General features: G+C 54.7%; 1 protein-coding gene across 1 annotated transcript in view; it reads left to right on the plus strand.

The window, feature by feature from the left end:
• The window catches only part of L3MBTL1 (l(3)mbt-like 1 (Drosophila)), a 20,004-nt gene extending 8,823 nt beyond the window's left edge, over positions 1-11,181 (plus strand). Inside the window, exons 10-22 of the mRNA XM_019473122.1 lie at positions 1,215-1,350; positions 1,905-2,005; positions 3,071-3,222; positions 4,231-4,307; positions 4,754-4,839; positions 5,413-5,523; positions 5,808-5,922; positions 6,179-6,278; positions 7,240-7,437; positions 7,764-7,810; positions 8,746-8,903; positions 9,761-9,823; positions 10,820-11,181. Of these exons, the coding sequence (XP_019328667.1) occupies positions 1,215-1,350; positions 1,905-2,005; positions 3,071-3,222; positions 4,231-4,307; positions 4,754-4,839; positions 5,413-5,523; positions 5,808-5,922; positions 6,179-6,278; positions 7,240-7,437; positions 7,764-7,810; positions 8,746-8,903; positions 9,761-9,823; positions 10,820-10,954 (1,479 nt within the window). The 3' untranslated portion in view covers positions 10,955-11,181. The remainder of the gene's footprint in view (positions 1-1,214; positions 1,351-1,904; positions 2,006-3,070; positions 3,223-4,230; positions 4,308-4,753; positions 4,840-5,412; positions 5,524-5,807; positions 5,923-6,178; positions 6,279-7,239; positions 7,438-7,763; positions 7,811-8,745; positions 8,904-9,760; positions 9,824-10,819) is intronic.
• The last annotated feature ends 4,340 nt before the right edge of the window (positions 11,182-15,521 follow it).

Consider the following 15,521-nt stretch of genomic DNA (forward strand, 5'->3'; position numbering starts at 1 on the left):
CCTTGTCCTGCCAGTAGCAAGAGTCGCAAACCCACAAGGAGGTGGAAGAACGTGTTTTTCTACGGGAAAAGAATTAAAATTTGGACGACAACATAATCTGTGGCCCACAGTCTCCTGGTCCCAGCAGCTCCCATTGCCTGATGGTTGCTCCTTGGGATGGTTCTAGACTCAACTACCTGTGCCATTTTTTTACATTGTAGTTTAATTCTTGTTTCCAGTACCAAGTAGCTTCCCAGCACAAGAATGGCTTTAAAGTGGGAATGAAGCTGGAGGGGATCGATCCACAGCACCCATCTATGTACTTTATCCTGACAGTGGCTGAGGTAAGACGCCTCTGGTTCCCATGTTCCTTGGTTCCTCCTTGCACCCACGCAGCGGGAGGCTCTGTGGGAGGGGAGGTGCTGCCGGCTGGCCCGTGGAGGAGACGGGCTTTGGGCCCTCGCCTGCATGTCGCTGCATGAGATGAGCTGGTGCTCCAGCACCTGGGTCAAGCAAACGGGGAGTTTTCTTCCAGTTTGTAGGGGCAGGAGACAGTGCTGTGGAGCAGCTGTCATGCCCCAGCCTAGTTGGTCTCTCCATCACCCTGACACAGCAGGGCCATGGGGGAGAGACTGGTGATGGCAACAGCTTCTTATCTTTGAGTTGATGCCCCTCAGACAGGTCTGAGCCCTTGAGATGGAGGGTTTGGAAGCATCCCATTGCTCTTCCTTGTGTCCCTGGAGGCCCTCTGTCTGTGGGGCTCTCTGCTCAGCCACGTGGCAGCCGAACCAGCCTTGCCTCGCAGTGCTCCCCAGGCAGCGAGGGAGATCAGCCATACAACAGTGGCTGCTGTTCTTGCTGCTGGAGAGATTTCACTAAAGCAGCATGGCATTTAGCCAAAATCCCTGTGCCAGCATCTCCCCCGGGTGCAGAAAAGGGGATCCTTAAACTTGCTGGACCCAGCAAGGTGCCCCACCATGGCAGCTCACGCACCAGCCTGAACCTCCCTTCTTAGGGCTGGCTTGTGGTGGCCTTGCGCTTACGTTGTTCTGTGCTGGACACCTTTTGGGACTGGCATGTGCCTCCCGATTTGCGCACTGGCCTGTGATTGACTCTTGGCTTCCCTAAGTGATATGCTGAGATTGTGTGCGGGAGGGGAGGTGCGTGCGATGCTCAGCCAGGGACAGCAGGAGGTTTCCATGGTCCTTTCCTTTTCCTGCCTTCCCTGCTGGTAGGTGTGTGGTTACCGGATGCGCCTCCACTTTGATGGCTACTCTGAGTGCCATGATTTCTGGCTGAATGCTGACTCCCCTGACATCCACCCCGCTGGCTGGTTTGAGGAGACGGGGCACAAACTCCAGCCCCCAAAAGGTAAGGAGTTAGCAAGTCTCAGTTGGTGGGTCCTATTGAAGGAGGGGGATGAGTAGTGGGCCCCCAAACGTAGAGCTGGAGATGGGGACAGGGTGGCTCCATGGGGCCCAGGAGGGGATGCTGCTGTGCTGGGAGGGTTCCACAGGACAACCTTTCAGGCACCCATCACACGAAAGATCTCTGCTCGCTCCCGTTTTGGGGCAAAGCTCTGTCACCCTGGATATCCCAGTGCCAGGCTGGAGCCAGCAGCTGTGCCCCAGGGCAGGTGGCACTGATGTTCTCTGGGGCAGGAGAGAAATCCAGAGAGAACTCTGGATTTCCACTCTACTGCTAACTTTTCCTAGCACCCCTTCAAAATCAGCCATTGGGCCTAAGCCACGGGCTTTGGGTTTCCCAGGGCTGCTGTGGACAGCAGGACCTGGTTTCCCAGGACCCTGTCCGCCCACAGCAGGACACACCTGGCAGGGTGAGAGCTGGTGGGGGATGGCCAGGCTTGGCCTCACGACCTCCTGGCTGCTCTCTGTGAACTCGCTGCTCTCATTTCTCTTCCTGAGGGGTTGTAGGTTATAAGGAAGAAGAATTCAGCTGGACAAACTACCTGAAGATAACAAAGGCTCAGGCAGCTCCTAAGCACCTCTTCATGGTCCGAAACACTGTGAGTAGCAGCTTCTCCTTCCTGCCAGAGCCTGCAGGTTCAGGTGTGACTTCTTCCCCTCCAGCTGAGCAGAACGCCTCCGCCAATGTTGGGCTTTACTCTGTCCACCCCATGCTTCTCAAGCCCACAGTGCAGAGGGCCAGGAGAATGTACTGCTGGCATTGCTTAATGAGATGTGGCACACTTTGCTGCTGAGGATCTGTAGCTTGGACACTAGTTTGGTGTGCCCAAAATTGGCATTAGTCTGATTCACTATTTCATCCAGGTCAGTCTCATGGACAGTTAAATCTGTTGCAAAAGTACTGGTGAGGAGAAGTATCCGCTACTGTCAACAATTATTTTGCCAAAACCCCTCAGTTAATGTTTCATAAGTATAATTCTTTTGTCTCTGTTTTGTGTCTTCATTGTTTCTGTATCTGCCTTTATTTTTCATATGGCAGCTTGGGTAAGGAAAGTGGGAGTACAGCAGAGTGCAAAATGCTGATGGTTTCTTTGTCAGCTGCAGAGGAAACTCAACCTACCGATAAATCAGCTTCTGCAAGTTATTTATTGTGTCTAAACCCTCCTGTTCATTGCTGCAACAATCCCACTAGTGTGTGTGATGCAGCATTTTGCACAGATTTTGGATCCAAGAAATAAAGGCAAGGTAGGATGAATGGCCCCATCCCAGTTCCTCCTGCCAAACCTAGGGCATTGGTCGGTGCTAACACTGGAGGAGCGTGACCGCAAACAAGTGTTTTGTGACAAAATCTGAATCAGTGTAAGTTGGAGGCTGTTTTTCTCTTGGAGGTTGCTGCTTATAGAAGATCCTGAGGGTCTGAAGATTTCTCTTCCTCTTTCTTTGTGTGGCCAAGCTGAGTTACTTACACTCTGCCTCTTTTCTTGCATGCACAGCAGGGCACTGCCCTTCTGGGATCCTAAGTGGTCCTGGGCCTGCCTGGAGACCAGGGAGGGTCTGGTTTTGGGAGGGTATGGGCAAGTGCCTCCTTGCAGCAGGCAACGGAAGTGGTGAGGAGGGCGCTGGGACCGCGGCTCTAAAAGAAACCTGCCCCCCTCTCCTCCCAGCACGAGGCTTCCCCAGGCTTCGAGGTGGGCATGAAGCTCGAAGCTGTGGACCGCATGAACCCTTCCCTGATCTGTGTTGCCACAGTGACTGACGTAGTCGACAATCGCTTTTTGGTGCACTTTGACAACTGGGACGATACTTATGACTACTGGTAAGTGCACAGAGGCTCCTGGGGTGCCAGTGCTGTGGAGACACCCTGCCGCTGCTTCAGCAAGAGTGACGGAGTGCTCGGGAAAGCATGGGACAATCCCAGCACGCTGCTGCAGACAGGCCACCAGTGGTCCAGTGAGGCAGAGGGTCACCCCCCTGTGCTGGGGGACAAACCTTTACCTGTTCCATGTCACTTCCTGGGACATTGCCATGGCACTGTAGTTAGTGTGGGGCAAAGACAGGCCTGATCGCATGCTGTGGGCTTGCCGTGAAACCCACTTGGGAGACAGGGCCACCTGCAATGCAGAGACTGAAGGCCTGGTCTTAGAAGGAGCTCCTGTGTCTGTAGGCAGAGGACTGAGGCCAGGGCAGGGAGGTGTCCCAGTTGAGGCTGGCTAAGGCCAATTAAAATGGCCAGTTAGCACAATCAGGGTCCTGAGAGCAACTCTGTTTCCTTTGTGGTTGGAGCCCTCTGACCTTCTCTTACTTCTCACCCTGAGGACCTGTGTGGCTGCAGCGGTTTCTGTCCCCAGCTGCTCCTCACTCGCTGGTGCTGGGCAGCTACCTGCTCTGTCCCAGGGCAGACCTGTGAAGCAGCAGCACCCGAGTGCGCTTGTGACCTACTGGGAGCCATGACCAGGACATGAGCCCCCCCAATTGCTCAGGTCTCACTGCTCCGAGCTCTGAAAGGCATGGCCTGTCTCCCCACTCACAGCAAAGGGTTGCTGTTCCCTGGGCAGCTCTGCGGCAGGGCTTGCACCTGGGGCGTGTTTGTGTCTGCCCCTATGAGCTGGGGTCCCCTGCTCTAGCCCTTGCATTGCCAGGGCCTGTGGTTCCCTGGGTCACTCAGGGACAAGGGTGCTGTAGAAGACTGCAGTGGCTTTTGCTGGTGGTGCAGGCCTGGGGGGTGCCGCCAAGTGGCCTGCCCTAGGCCCCTGCAGCCCGTGCTGTCTGGTGGTGATGAGCTGGGTATCTAAGCCCTGTGTAAGAGTTTGGGTGTGTTTTCTAGGTGTGACCCCAGCAGTCCATACATCCACCCAGTTGGATGGTGTCAGGAGCACGGCAAACCCCTTACACCTCCTCAAGGTGAGTCAGTGGCCCAGGAGCGCAGCTCTCACTGGCGCATCCCCTTGGGGACAGGCTTCCCAGGGTGGCATGGGGAGCTTGGGGGCGCAAATGCCATGGCCCTTGCTTGTCTGCAGGCCCAGGCAGTTTTCTTCAGCAAGGCCTCAGCCAGGGAGATGGCACACCCCTGCCAAGGCTCCTGTACATGTGTTCAGGTGCAGCATGGTGGCTGTGTTGGGCCGAGTGGAGACATGGGGACCCAAGCTGTCTGTGCAGGCCCAGATGTTTCTGCTTCCTTGTACCCTGGATTTCATGGTCCATGAGAAAATAGTAGCACTTCTTGATGTCTCTCAGGTTCCCGTGTGCCTGGCACAGACTCGGTTGGTCCTTCAAGGCAGTAGGACATTCTGGGGTACTTGCTGTCTTCCTGCAGGTGTGTCTCACCTTCTGCATCTTCCCCCTTCTAGATTATCCTGACCCTGACAACTTCACCTGGGAAAAGTACTTAAAGGAAACAGGAGCATCTGCTGTCCCGGCTTGGGCCTTTAAAGTGGTGAGTGCCACATCGTCTGCTCCACTGTGCCTGGCAAGGAATTCAGGTTTTCTTAATTGTCAGGTCTTTGCTTTTATGAAAAGTCAAGTGATGTTCAGTATGCTCCTGCCACAGGCCTGGGGGTCGGATCTACACTCAAGGTTCAGAAGTCAGGGCTATCCTGGGCAAATAGTTCAAAACTGGGAAAAATGCGAAGTATGACCATCCCCTCGGCTAGACAGGAGCTGGGTGATGGGAAATCGTTTAGGCTTGCTTGATAGTTGTTGTCTCCAACTGCAGCAACAGCAGCTGTGTCCAGCCAAGTGTGGCTGCAATATAGATCCCCAAAATGTGTCTCTTAGAGACCTTCTTCCCTTGGGCACAGCTTTCCCATCTTATTAAAACACGACTCAGATCCGGGAGGCCTGTGCCCTCTCTCTCCTGTTGCCACTGTGAGCTGGGATGGCTCTTACCTGGACAGGTCAGGGCTGGGAGCTGGGCTTGAGGAGCATGCTGTTGGGAAAGCTGCCAAGGGGTGCGGGAGCCTAAAGCACGGCCCTGCTCCCCACCGACCTGGGTTGTTTCTGGCCCCAGCGCCCACCCCACGGCTTCCTGGTCAACATGAAGCTGGAGGCAGTGGACAGGAGGACTCCTTCCTTCATCCGAGTGGCCAGTGTGGAGGATGTAGAAGATCACAGGATAAAGGTGGGTGCTGGAGTCTCGGTGCTGAGCCTGTGTCCAGGCACTGTGCTGGCTTGCTCGTACCCTTCCCAACTCGCTGCCAGTTGCAGTGGCAAAGTGTGTGGAGGTCTGTGGAAGCACACCATGTGGAGGATGGCAGGTCTCAGTGCCAGGTCCCAGGAGCGGAGCAGAGCCTTGTGCTGCAGTTCAGCTCTACCCTGCTGCTTGCTGGCAGCTTAGAGGACTCCAGAGTTCCTCTGGGAGGTGCCCTGAGATTTGAAGGGTGACCTCTCTGCTTGTCTCCCTAGATCCATTTTGATGGCTGGAGCCACGTCTATGATTTCTGGATTGATGCGGATCATCCGGACATCCACCCTATAGGCTGGTGCTCAAAAACTGGACACCCACTGCAGCCTCCTCTCAGTAAGTCCTGCACCTGGGTCAGTACTTCATACCAGGGCCAAAGCATGCCACATCCCCACTGTCACTGCCACCTGCCCATGTGCAGAAATGGGAGGGCAGGTGCTGGCCGAGGATGGGCAGGGAGGAAGAGCTTTTCCATGGAGTTGTCAGTTGGAAAAGTCCTCCCTGTTTGGGGCAGGCAGGGAGCCCGGAGCCCTGATTCTGCCTGGGGCTACAGCCGTGACAGTCTCTCTCCTTGTTTTTCCTCCTGGTCTAGGGCCAAAGGAACCAGCCTCCTCTGCCCATGGGGGCTGCCAAACCCTGGGCTGCAAGAGCATCCCTCACACCAAGAGCTCCAAGTACAGCTTTCACCACAGGTGAGCTCCCCAGTGCAGCTCAGAGGGGCACAGCTTCCCCGCTGGCCCATGCTGGCCCTTTCTCCGCTCCTCTGCACCTGCCACCCCCACCAGCAACCAGCCTTTCCCTGCATCCACCCCACGCTTGGCTCTGCCCCCTGCTTAGGGGCAGCCCTTGCTCTCCCCAGGCCAGGCCCCAAGGCAGCCCGGAGCCTGTGGCTAGCATAACTCCTGTGAGCTCCTACTCTGCGCCTGTCTTGCGGCACCCAGAGCCCCTGGGGGTGCCCTATGTGCCCATCTACCTGTGGGGATGTATGGGCTACGTAGGGGACAGTGCCTGTAAGATGCTGTTCACTGATGCCAGCTTCGAGGATGATGTTCCACCCGCCCCTCATGGATGCCTTTCACTGTGAGGTTGTGAGCTGGGAAGTTCTGAGAAGGAACAGTGCATCTCCCCCAGCTTAGTCAGTCACTTGCGTGACCTGTTCCAGGGGAAATCGGGCACGGTGTAGTGCTGACCCCAGCAGAGCAGGCTGGCATCAAGAGGAGTGGGTATGGTGGAGCATCCATGAGGATGGGGAAGGCAGATCTGGCTCCCAGGGGTTTCTCTACTGGCCACACTCATGATACTTGCTTCCTCCTCACTCTGAGGCTAGTCTGGATGCCTGTGGGGGCAAGGAAGGGAAGATGGAGACTCTGTGAACCCCAATGACCTGCTTGATCAGCACTGTGGTGACTTGCACAGGGTCACTGTGACGGCAGCGGAGAAGGTGGGATGGGTGTTTGTACCTGGAGGGACTGGGTGTGCCCTGCCCGTGCACCCAGCATCCTCGCTCCTGGAATTTGTTCAGCGCGTCTTTACTCTGCTTTCTGTGGCCAGGGCTACGGCTTCCCATGCTCGGGGCAGAGGGGTGGCCCTGCTGGCTCGCCCCCCCATGCTGCTCGAGCCGGGTCCAACACTTGCCTCCCCTCTGTTCTCTAGGAAGTGCCCCACACCAGGTTGCGACGGGTCAGGACATGTGACTGGGAGATTCACGGCCCATTACTGCCTCTCAGGGTGCCCACTGGCAGAGAAGAACCAGGGCAGGCTTAAGGCGGACTTGTCTGACACTGAGGCCTCAACTCGCAAGAGGAACCCGATTGGCTTCCCTCAGCGAAAGAAATCTCGGCACCATGGGAGGTAGGGGCAAGCCTGGTGAGCCCCCTGCAGCAGTGCAGGGCCCCTGTGCCACGACTGCCATCCCTGGGAGGGATGGCCAAGCCAGAGAGGCTCCTTGACTGCAGGGGAGCATGGTTGCTGGCAGCTGGCATTTGTCCTTCCAGCTCTGTTGGGCACCTCACTTGGTTTTTCTTCCCACATTTTGTATCTTTAGCTGTCAACCCTTTGGGTCAGGGTCCGAGAGGTAATCCTTGCTCCCACTGCCAAGGCATTGCTCTGTGCAGTGTGGAGGAGGGCCCTTGGGCCAGTCCCAACCCAGTTGGAAATCAGTCTTCCTGTCTCTTTAGAGGGCGACCTCCAAAGTACCGGAAGATCCAGCAGGAAGACTTCCAGAGTAAGTGCCGTCCTCTGCTGTGGTATCATCACAGGGGCAAGGCTCGAGGAGCTGGGGTGGTGGGTGTTGGAGGCAGGTCTTCCTTGGCTCACTCAGTCAGACCTCACGCAGGTGAACACCAGTGAGGAGCTTGTGGTCGACTGCCAAAGTTGACCATCTGACAAGGAACGTCCCTGCCTCTTACCAGAGCTCTGCTAAGTCCCTTGTCATGTCTCTTGGTTTGTCTGTGAATCTTTGAGTACTTTAGGGCAGGGAATTGGGATCGTCTCTCTGTGGCAGTGCATTTTCCCCAGCGCTTTGTCCTCTTCAGACAGGGATGCTGTGCCTTCATCTTGTGGCTGCCATACCCCAAAACATCAGTGTGTGAAGTGCCAAATTGTTGCTGCAGCACAGAAACTGGTGCTGAACAGTTTGCCTGGCATTTAGTTCTGATGACTGACATAAGATGATGACTGACATTTATTCCAGCCACTATCCATTTTACCATGGGCTGTCCTGCTGCCTACCCCAGCGCTGGGGTTGAATGAAGAAGATCTCTTCTTGGGAGCCATCCTTGACTCCTTGGAGCAGAGAGCAAGGGAAAAGCTTTGTTAAAAATGTGAAATGAGCTGAATGATATGGGATGGCATTCTGGTGTGAAATTTGACATTGAAATCTAGTTCAGTATGGAAAATGAATGATTGAAGGTGGTGAGAACAAGGCAAAGCCAAGCTTGTCTCTAAACTTCTTCCCCCGCCACACCCAATCCCACCAAACTGAACACTTTGATACACTGATATCCTATTAATTCAAGGGACAACCACTAGCTCTTGATACCTGGACCCATGAGACCATGTGTTGCCAGCCCTGGGCCCTCCCCAAGGCTTGTAGGATGTGATGTGATGGGATGTTCTCATCCTTCTACCTTGTATCACATCTTGCATTTTTATTGCCAGCTATTTCTTCAGACAATATGCACCAGTCGCTCTTCATGTCTGCCCTGTCTGCCCACCCTGACCGCTCCCTGTCGCTCTGCTGGGAGCAGCACTGCAAACTCCTGCCGGGGGTGGCTGGCATCACAGCAACTACAGTGTCCAAGTGGACCATTGATGAGGTAAGATGGTTTTTGAAGACCGTGTGCTGGCTCCTAACCCACTGGCATGGCTGGGACCACTCTACCTGGCTGTGCAGCACCACGGTACATGCACCAGGCACGGAGGTGCTTCAGTGGCCATTTCCCTGGGCTAGCGAGAAGGCGGTCTGCTGGACACGCTTGTGGGGTGCTGTGTGGAGAGCTGCCAGACATGAGCCCTGATGGCAGCTTCTGGGAAGCGCATGCAGAACTGCCAGGTTCTTGCTTGGCTTGAATGTGACACTAGCCCAGGGCAGGCAGATGAAGGCAAACAGCAGTCTCTTCATTTAGCATGTTACAGTTTTCCAAATAAATCAGTTTCATATTTGCCAGGTTAAAAAATTAAACCATAGACTCTGCAGATAAGAAGTCACTTCCCTGTTTCTCTGAAAAAGAAATCTTTACTTCAGATTCTTCATCGTCACCTTCATTCACTTTCTTGGGCATCTGCGATGGCCCCTCTTAAGGCCTGGGTAGCTGGAACTCTGGCACCAATCCCAGCAGCCAGCCCTGCCTGATTTCCCCCTTACCCTCCTGTGTGCCCGTGTCCTGCCCCTGCCCCTCAGTGGGAATCATCTTGCTGTGCTGGAGATGGCTCATTGGAGATGAACCTGCTGTAGCATTTGCTACTCTGGGGCTGGAGGAGGCCAGCACCTATGCCCTGGTCCAAGGGTGATCCCTAGGCATGGGAGGGTGCTGCAACTTCAGCCTTTGCTCTAACAGCCATGTTACCTTACAGGGCACAAAATGCCTCTGTGGAAGTGAGGATGTGGGCTCATGGGGGGTCTCCAGCCAGAAACATCGCTTCTGTCTTGATATTTTTCTCCGTTTATTCCAAGGTCTTTAGCTTTGTTCAAACTCTGACGGGTTGTGAGGACCAAGCCAAGCTCTTCAAGGATGAGGTGAGAAGGGCTGGAGGATGAGTGCAGGTGGCCAAGGACAGCTGTTTGCCAACAAGGGCAGGGGGGAATTGGCCAGTGGCCTTCCTGCAACGGATTGCTGCTGAATGCTGAGAGCACGTCCAGCACCTGGCAGTGATCCTACCCTGCAGCCCTGGGGGCAGCAGCCCCCCACTGCATTTGGGTGTGCAGCTCTCTGCCTGTGCAGATATGGTGGCAGGAGGGAAATGCTGACACCCAAGGAGCTATGCTGCCCTGTTTTCCCGCCATGGGTGAGGGAGGACTCCTCTGAGAAGGCTAGGGTGAGGGAGCGGGAGGAGGATGGTGCTGCAGCCTTAATAGCAGCATCACCTCCTGAGGGAAGCTGCTTACTCCTCACCCATTCATCCTTCCCTGTCTGCATCCTCTCACCAGCACAGCAGTTCAGTGGCATTGCTGTCTGTCAGCCAGGTTAATCGTTTTTAGACCCCTCTGGACAGATGCGCAGAGGGGCTGCTTTCCGGCATGCGCACGCAGTACACCCAGGGCAGGCTGATCCTGGGCACACTGGGTACAGCAAGTGTCCCAGCCTGTTAGTAAATGGCCCCTGTGCTTTAAGGGTGCTCAGGCACACAAAGCTGAGCTGGGGGCAGCCTCCACACATGCCGGGACCTGGAGCAGGGAATGGTGTTTGCCCAGAGCAGGTTGCCTGCTGGCTGTATGCTGTGCCCGTTGTGCTCTGGCACAGAAGCCTGGACCGGCTGCAGTGTGAGCTCCAGGGGTGGCCCCTGGAAGGGCCTTTCCCTCTCTCTGCCTTGTTCCCTGGGCGCGTGAGTTCCCAGCTCTGGCTTACCTGGGGCAGCGTGGGAGTGCTGTGGGTAAACCCTGCCCCTGGCCTCCCTGGGATCATCTGTGGCACCTGGCTGAGGGTGAGTGCAACTGTACACGTCCCCAGGTCATGCCCGTGCTGGCTGTCCCTAAGAAGTCGGTGAGTGCCTTTGTCCCTGCTCTCCTCTCCAGATGATCGATGGCGAGGCATTCCTCTTGCTGACGCAGGCTGACATCGTCAAGATTATGAGTGTCAAGCTGGGCCCGGCACTCAAGATCTACAATGCCATCCTCATGTTCAAGAATGCTGATGACACCTTAAAGTGACTTTTCTTGGCCCAATCGGGACCCTCCCTCAGCACTGGTGCTGCCAAACTGTCCGGTCAGGAAGAGATTCTCCCCGACTGACCGCAGCTTGTCATGTCCTGCTCATGTCCTCTCGGGTGCCGCATCTCCTCTCTCCCACCAGTCCATCTCCCATCCTCTCCCTTCCACTCCACACTGTCCTTCTCCTCCAGCGCTGGGTACAGGCTGACCCCAAGCCTCAGGGGTGGCTGCAGGGACGGAGGGTGGATGTAGGACGAGCCTGTTTTAACGCAACAGCTGCCTGCTGTGACTGCACCGATTCGGGGTGTGTGTTGAGGGACGGGGGAGCGGTGCAGAGGGTGTAGCAGCTGGGGACTGACACCACTACTCAAGTCACCCAGGTAAGGGAAGGGACTGACTGCCCGCGTATGTGCTTGCACCCGTTTAAAGGCTGATACTGGCTTTGCTCAGCAGCTGAGAGATTTTTTTTCCCTTCAATGTGTTCCTCTGGGGGAGCTTGTGTTAACATCGTTTCCAAGGGGTGCTCTCAAGGAGCTTCTGCTCACTTTGCCTTTTTCTCTGAATTCTTCTGACTTTCCCTTCTAAGGCCAGATGATGACTTTGCTTTGCCCCTTCACTGCACTGGGAACCAGTGGCCCACCTCTTGCCCCTTCCAGGGACCAATGTGTCCTTGCTGCTGCTCCGCCCATGACCAGCATCTGTGCTTTACTGTAATGCAGCAGCCCCAGGGCCCCATGGGGCCAGGGCTGGATGGGTGCAGAACAAGCTCCATTTCCTCTTGCGCTTCAGGCTGTCTTGGCCAGCATGTCTCTGGGGGAAAGGATGCTTGGTTAACTTGTTCCCCTTGCAGCAATTAAAAAAATCCTCTGCAAAGGAGAGTTGGGCCCTCTTTGGTCCACGTATTGGGAGCAAGGCCCTTTCTAGAGCAGAGACAGCTGCCAAGGACAAGAAGTACCTATTCCTTCATAGGCAGATCCACAGCTCACTTCTGAAGGCGTTCCTGAGTTGGCTGACTTGATTCTGCCAAGCCGCTGCCTTCCCCTTTTTTGCCCTCGCTAGGCCCCCAGGTTTTGCTGTCTGAAGAGCAGGATCTTCTGCTGTCCCTGGATTCCTTACCTGCAGAGCTAAATGAAATTCAGCAGTTAACTGTTTTTTTACTGTCCTTTTAGTAACACAGCACCTTTTCAACAAAGGTGCAGGCACTTTGGGAATGCCCATGTAACACTGTCCCTTGTAATGGAGGAGAGGCCGAGTAGGCTAGGACTCCAGAGCCAGAAAAGCCAACATGCCTGGGGGGTCCTGACAAGAGTCCCAGGCAGCTTCTGATAGTCCCTGTGTCCACTGGCAACACCCACATTGCTCTCGCCGTGGTCTGTCATCCTGTGCGCGCCTGCTGTGGGTGCTGTTGAAGCAGTGGTGTGGTAGTGTAGTGCTGGAAGGCGGCCACGTGCCCCGAGGGCTCTCCATAGTCTGCAGTGATGTGATCTGAGTCCCACGTCCACTTTCTTTCCCATTGCCAAGAATGACATATCAGTAGCAAGACAATTTTTCCTCCTTTCCCAGTGCCCAAAGACAGGGATGAAGAGATCTTAGCAAGTGCACCAGCAATGTGTCTTGGAGCAGCACTGCCTTGGGAGCCGCTGTCACACCTGGGTCAATCTGTTCTAGGCTTCCCATGGAAATGTAGCATTTTGACTCTTTGTTATTGAATATTTGGGGTCACATTTGACCTGCTCTTGAAAAGTCTGCTGCTTGCTCTTCACACAGGACTTGCAACTAGTCTGTGTATTTGTTTTGTCAGTGCTTGGGTTTGATTTAGGCAGCTCTTCCTCTCCTTTCCTTTTTCTGTTTTCTCCCATCTCTTCAAGCACTGCAGTTGTGGCCAGCTGTGGAGAGAGGGGGAGTGGGAAGGAACATCCACGTCCCTGGGTCCCACAGTCACTCCCCAAGTCACCCTTGATCCTCAGTAAATGGTCCTGAAGTTGGTCTCTTCAGTTGATGGGGAGTCTGTTTCTGGGCCACTGTGTGCTGAGGGAGAAGAAGAGAAGCCCTGGGAGCTTCAGCTGTGAGACTCTCTGTGTGACCGGTACTGAGATCTCTCCAAGTGTGATCTGGAATGCAACAGCTCCTGTTTGGCTTTTGATACCCTTGCACAGGACATGGTTATTGAGCTTATAAGGAATCATCTTATGAAAGCATCCTATTCTCATCTGCTGCATTCCCTCATGCTAAGTCATTCCTCCTGTTAGGGAAGGGACTAAGCACTGTCCCTGGGTGCTGGGAGAGGAGTTGCTACCCAGGTGTCAGATCGGAAACTAGCATGAAGGATGGAGAGTCTTGTCTCTCACAGGGCTGCCCTGGAGAGCAGAGGTGGTGGTGGTGAGCTCAGAAGATCCCTGCTGAAGGGGAAGAGGAGCCATGAGTCAAGCCATGGCTGGCCCACAAGACTGGGTGCAACCAACACCACCAGCTCTTGCTCTGCTGTTGGGTGCAATCAAACCATGCTCTGCTTGGGCACCAGCAAAACAGGCAGAGGTGCATGCTCCAGACTGTGCCAGCCATGGGCATCAGCAGGAAGCTGTGCCCATGGGGTACTGCCTTACCTGAGCTCTTTCGACCTCCCTCAGAGCAGATGCAAACTGGACAGGACTGCCAAGGTGCTCCCCCTTGGCTGTGGAGCCTGGCTGCACAGCTGGACCCCAGGTCTCTGCTGGGTCTGAGCTCTGCGCAGGGAGCAGCTGCCAGGAAAACCGCTGGAAGGGTGATGCGAGATGTGAGGGTCTCTGTCATACACACTTACCTGCTGTCTTGAGCATCAGTTCATCAGCCTCTCAGGCTGACTCAGCTGTTCGGGTGCAAAGCTTCTGGGTTCATCTGGGTGAGAGAGTTACAGGTTTTGTAGGTGGTCAAGGGCTATTTACTGTTAAAACCTTCTTCGTGTTTCCTTTAAAACCAAACCAAACCCAAAGCATTGTGTGTGTATGTGTGGATGGGTGTTTGTGGAAGTACCACGATGCCATTTCCTCTACTGTTGGTGTGTCACTGTTTTAATGTGGTGGTCTCTGAGGCTGTGGAGGCAGCAGGCTCTGGTCCAAGGGTCTCGGGTGATGTGTCCTCCGTGAGCAGAAGTTGTCTCTGGTCCCAGCAGGGAAGCAAGGAGAAGGAAGGTTTGCTGCACCCCTGGCCTTGGCAGGTCCTCCATCTCCACAGAGCATTGATTGGGAGTCCCCCCCCTCAGGGAGCATCTAGGGCAGCTGTGACCAAGGCAGAAGCATTGAAGTTTTTCATCTTTCCACTGTTGCCTGACCAAACTCCTCACAGGGATGTCTACTGCCGTGTCACTAAGAAGCCGGAGAGGACAATGGGGCTGAGTCTGGCCCACAGGTTCCTCTCTGGGGTCTTTCTGAGAGATGTGACTGCAGCCAAAATTTCTAAGTCAATGAAGAATTTTTCAAGTCAAATATTTTTTTGAGTGAAGGCCCCCAAGCATGTGCTCCTGTCATTCCTGCCCCTGCTGCTGCAGATGGTGTTGGCAGGGCTTAGCTGGAGCCATGGGAGATGTCCCACCACATGCTCCAGCCTCGGGCATGGGATGTCTTCTGGGGCGGCTGGTCTGCAGGTGACTCCGGGTGCATAGGAGCAGTTGGAGCCTCTCAGGAAGGGGTTTTTCCCTTCTCATGGAAATGGGCAGCATCGTGACGGTGTGAGGCCAAGGTCTCCATTTCCGTGAGAGCAACCAGCCTGAAGCTCAGCGAGGAGGGCGGCCATGCCCGCCTCGCCAGAGCACAGCTGCCTGCCTCTGCCTTCCTCCAGTGATTTCCACATTGATCACAAGCACTTTTAGAAAAGAAAGAAACCCCCCAAATTGTCTGGGAGTGTTGAGGGTTTAGGGCAGCTGCCGCCTGCAGAGGCAAATCTGGAGATGTGAGTGCAGTGAGGGGTGTTGGAGAAGAGGAGGGAGCCGTGAGAGGAATGTGACTTTGCCGTTCCTGCTCCTCTGTTCCTCACTCCTCAGCCTCTGGGAGGGGACCTGTCGGTGCAAAGGAGAGGGAAAGACCTGAGGGCTGCAGCCTAGCTCCCTGCCTCCAATCCAACCCTTCCCTCTGGGGCCTGAGGCTCGCTCATCCTTGGAAGGAGGAAGGGGGGGCGTATTTTGGAAGGAGCGTGATTATGATAACAAAAGCTTTTTTGCACTTTCATTCATTTTGCACTCGTTTTTAATTTCTTTTTTTCCACGTTTTTGATAGTCGCACCTCCTCTTTGTGTTTTCATAACAGAAATACTTTTGTTGTAGCCAGTGAAGCTATTCTGGAACTTTGTGTCCTGAGTATACAGAGGTTTAAAGGTCCTATATATATAAATTTATATCTGTTTAAAAGTAAATTTATATATATAGATCATGGCGTGATGTGTTTTCGTCAGTGTTTTAAAATAATAAACGGATGTGAGCAACGGAAGTCTGTGCAGCTGGAGACTGGTTATTCAGCCCTGCTGCCTCCCCTGGGGAAAGGCGCTCGTCCCTGCTGGGGACAGAAGGAAACGGGCAGACAGACAGACACGCACACCG

This window comes from Aptenodytes forsteri, unplaced genomic scaffold (assembly GCF_000699145.1).
Source record: "Aptenodytes forsteri isolate BGI_AS27 unplaced genomic scaffold, ASM69914v1 Scaffold38, whole genome shotgun sequence".
Lineage (NCBI taxonomy): Eukaryota > Metazoa > Chordata > Aves > Sphenisciformes > Spheniscidae > Aptenodytes > Aptenodytes forsteri.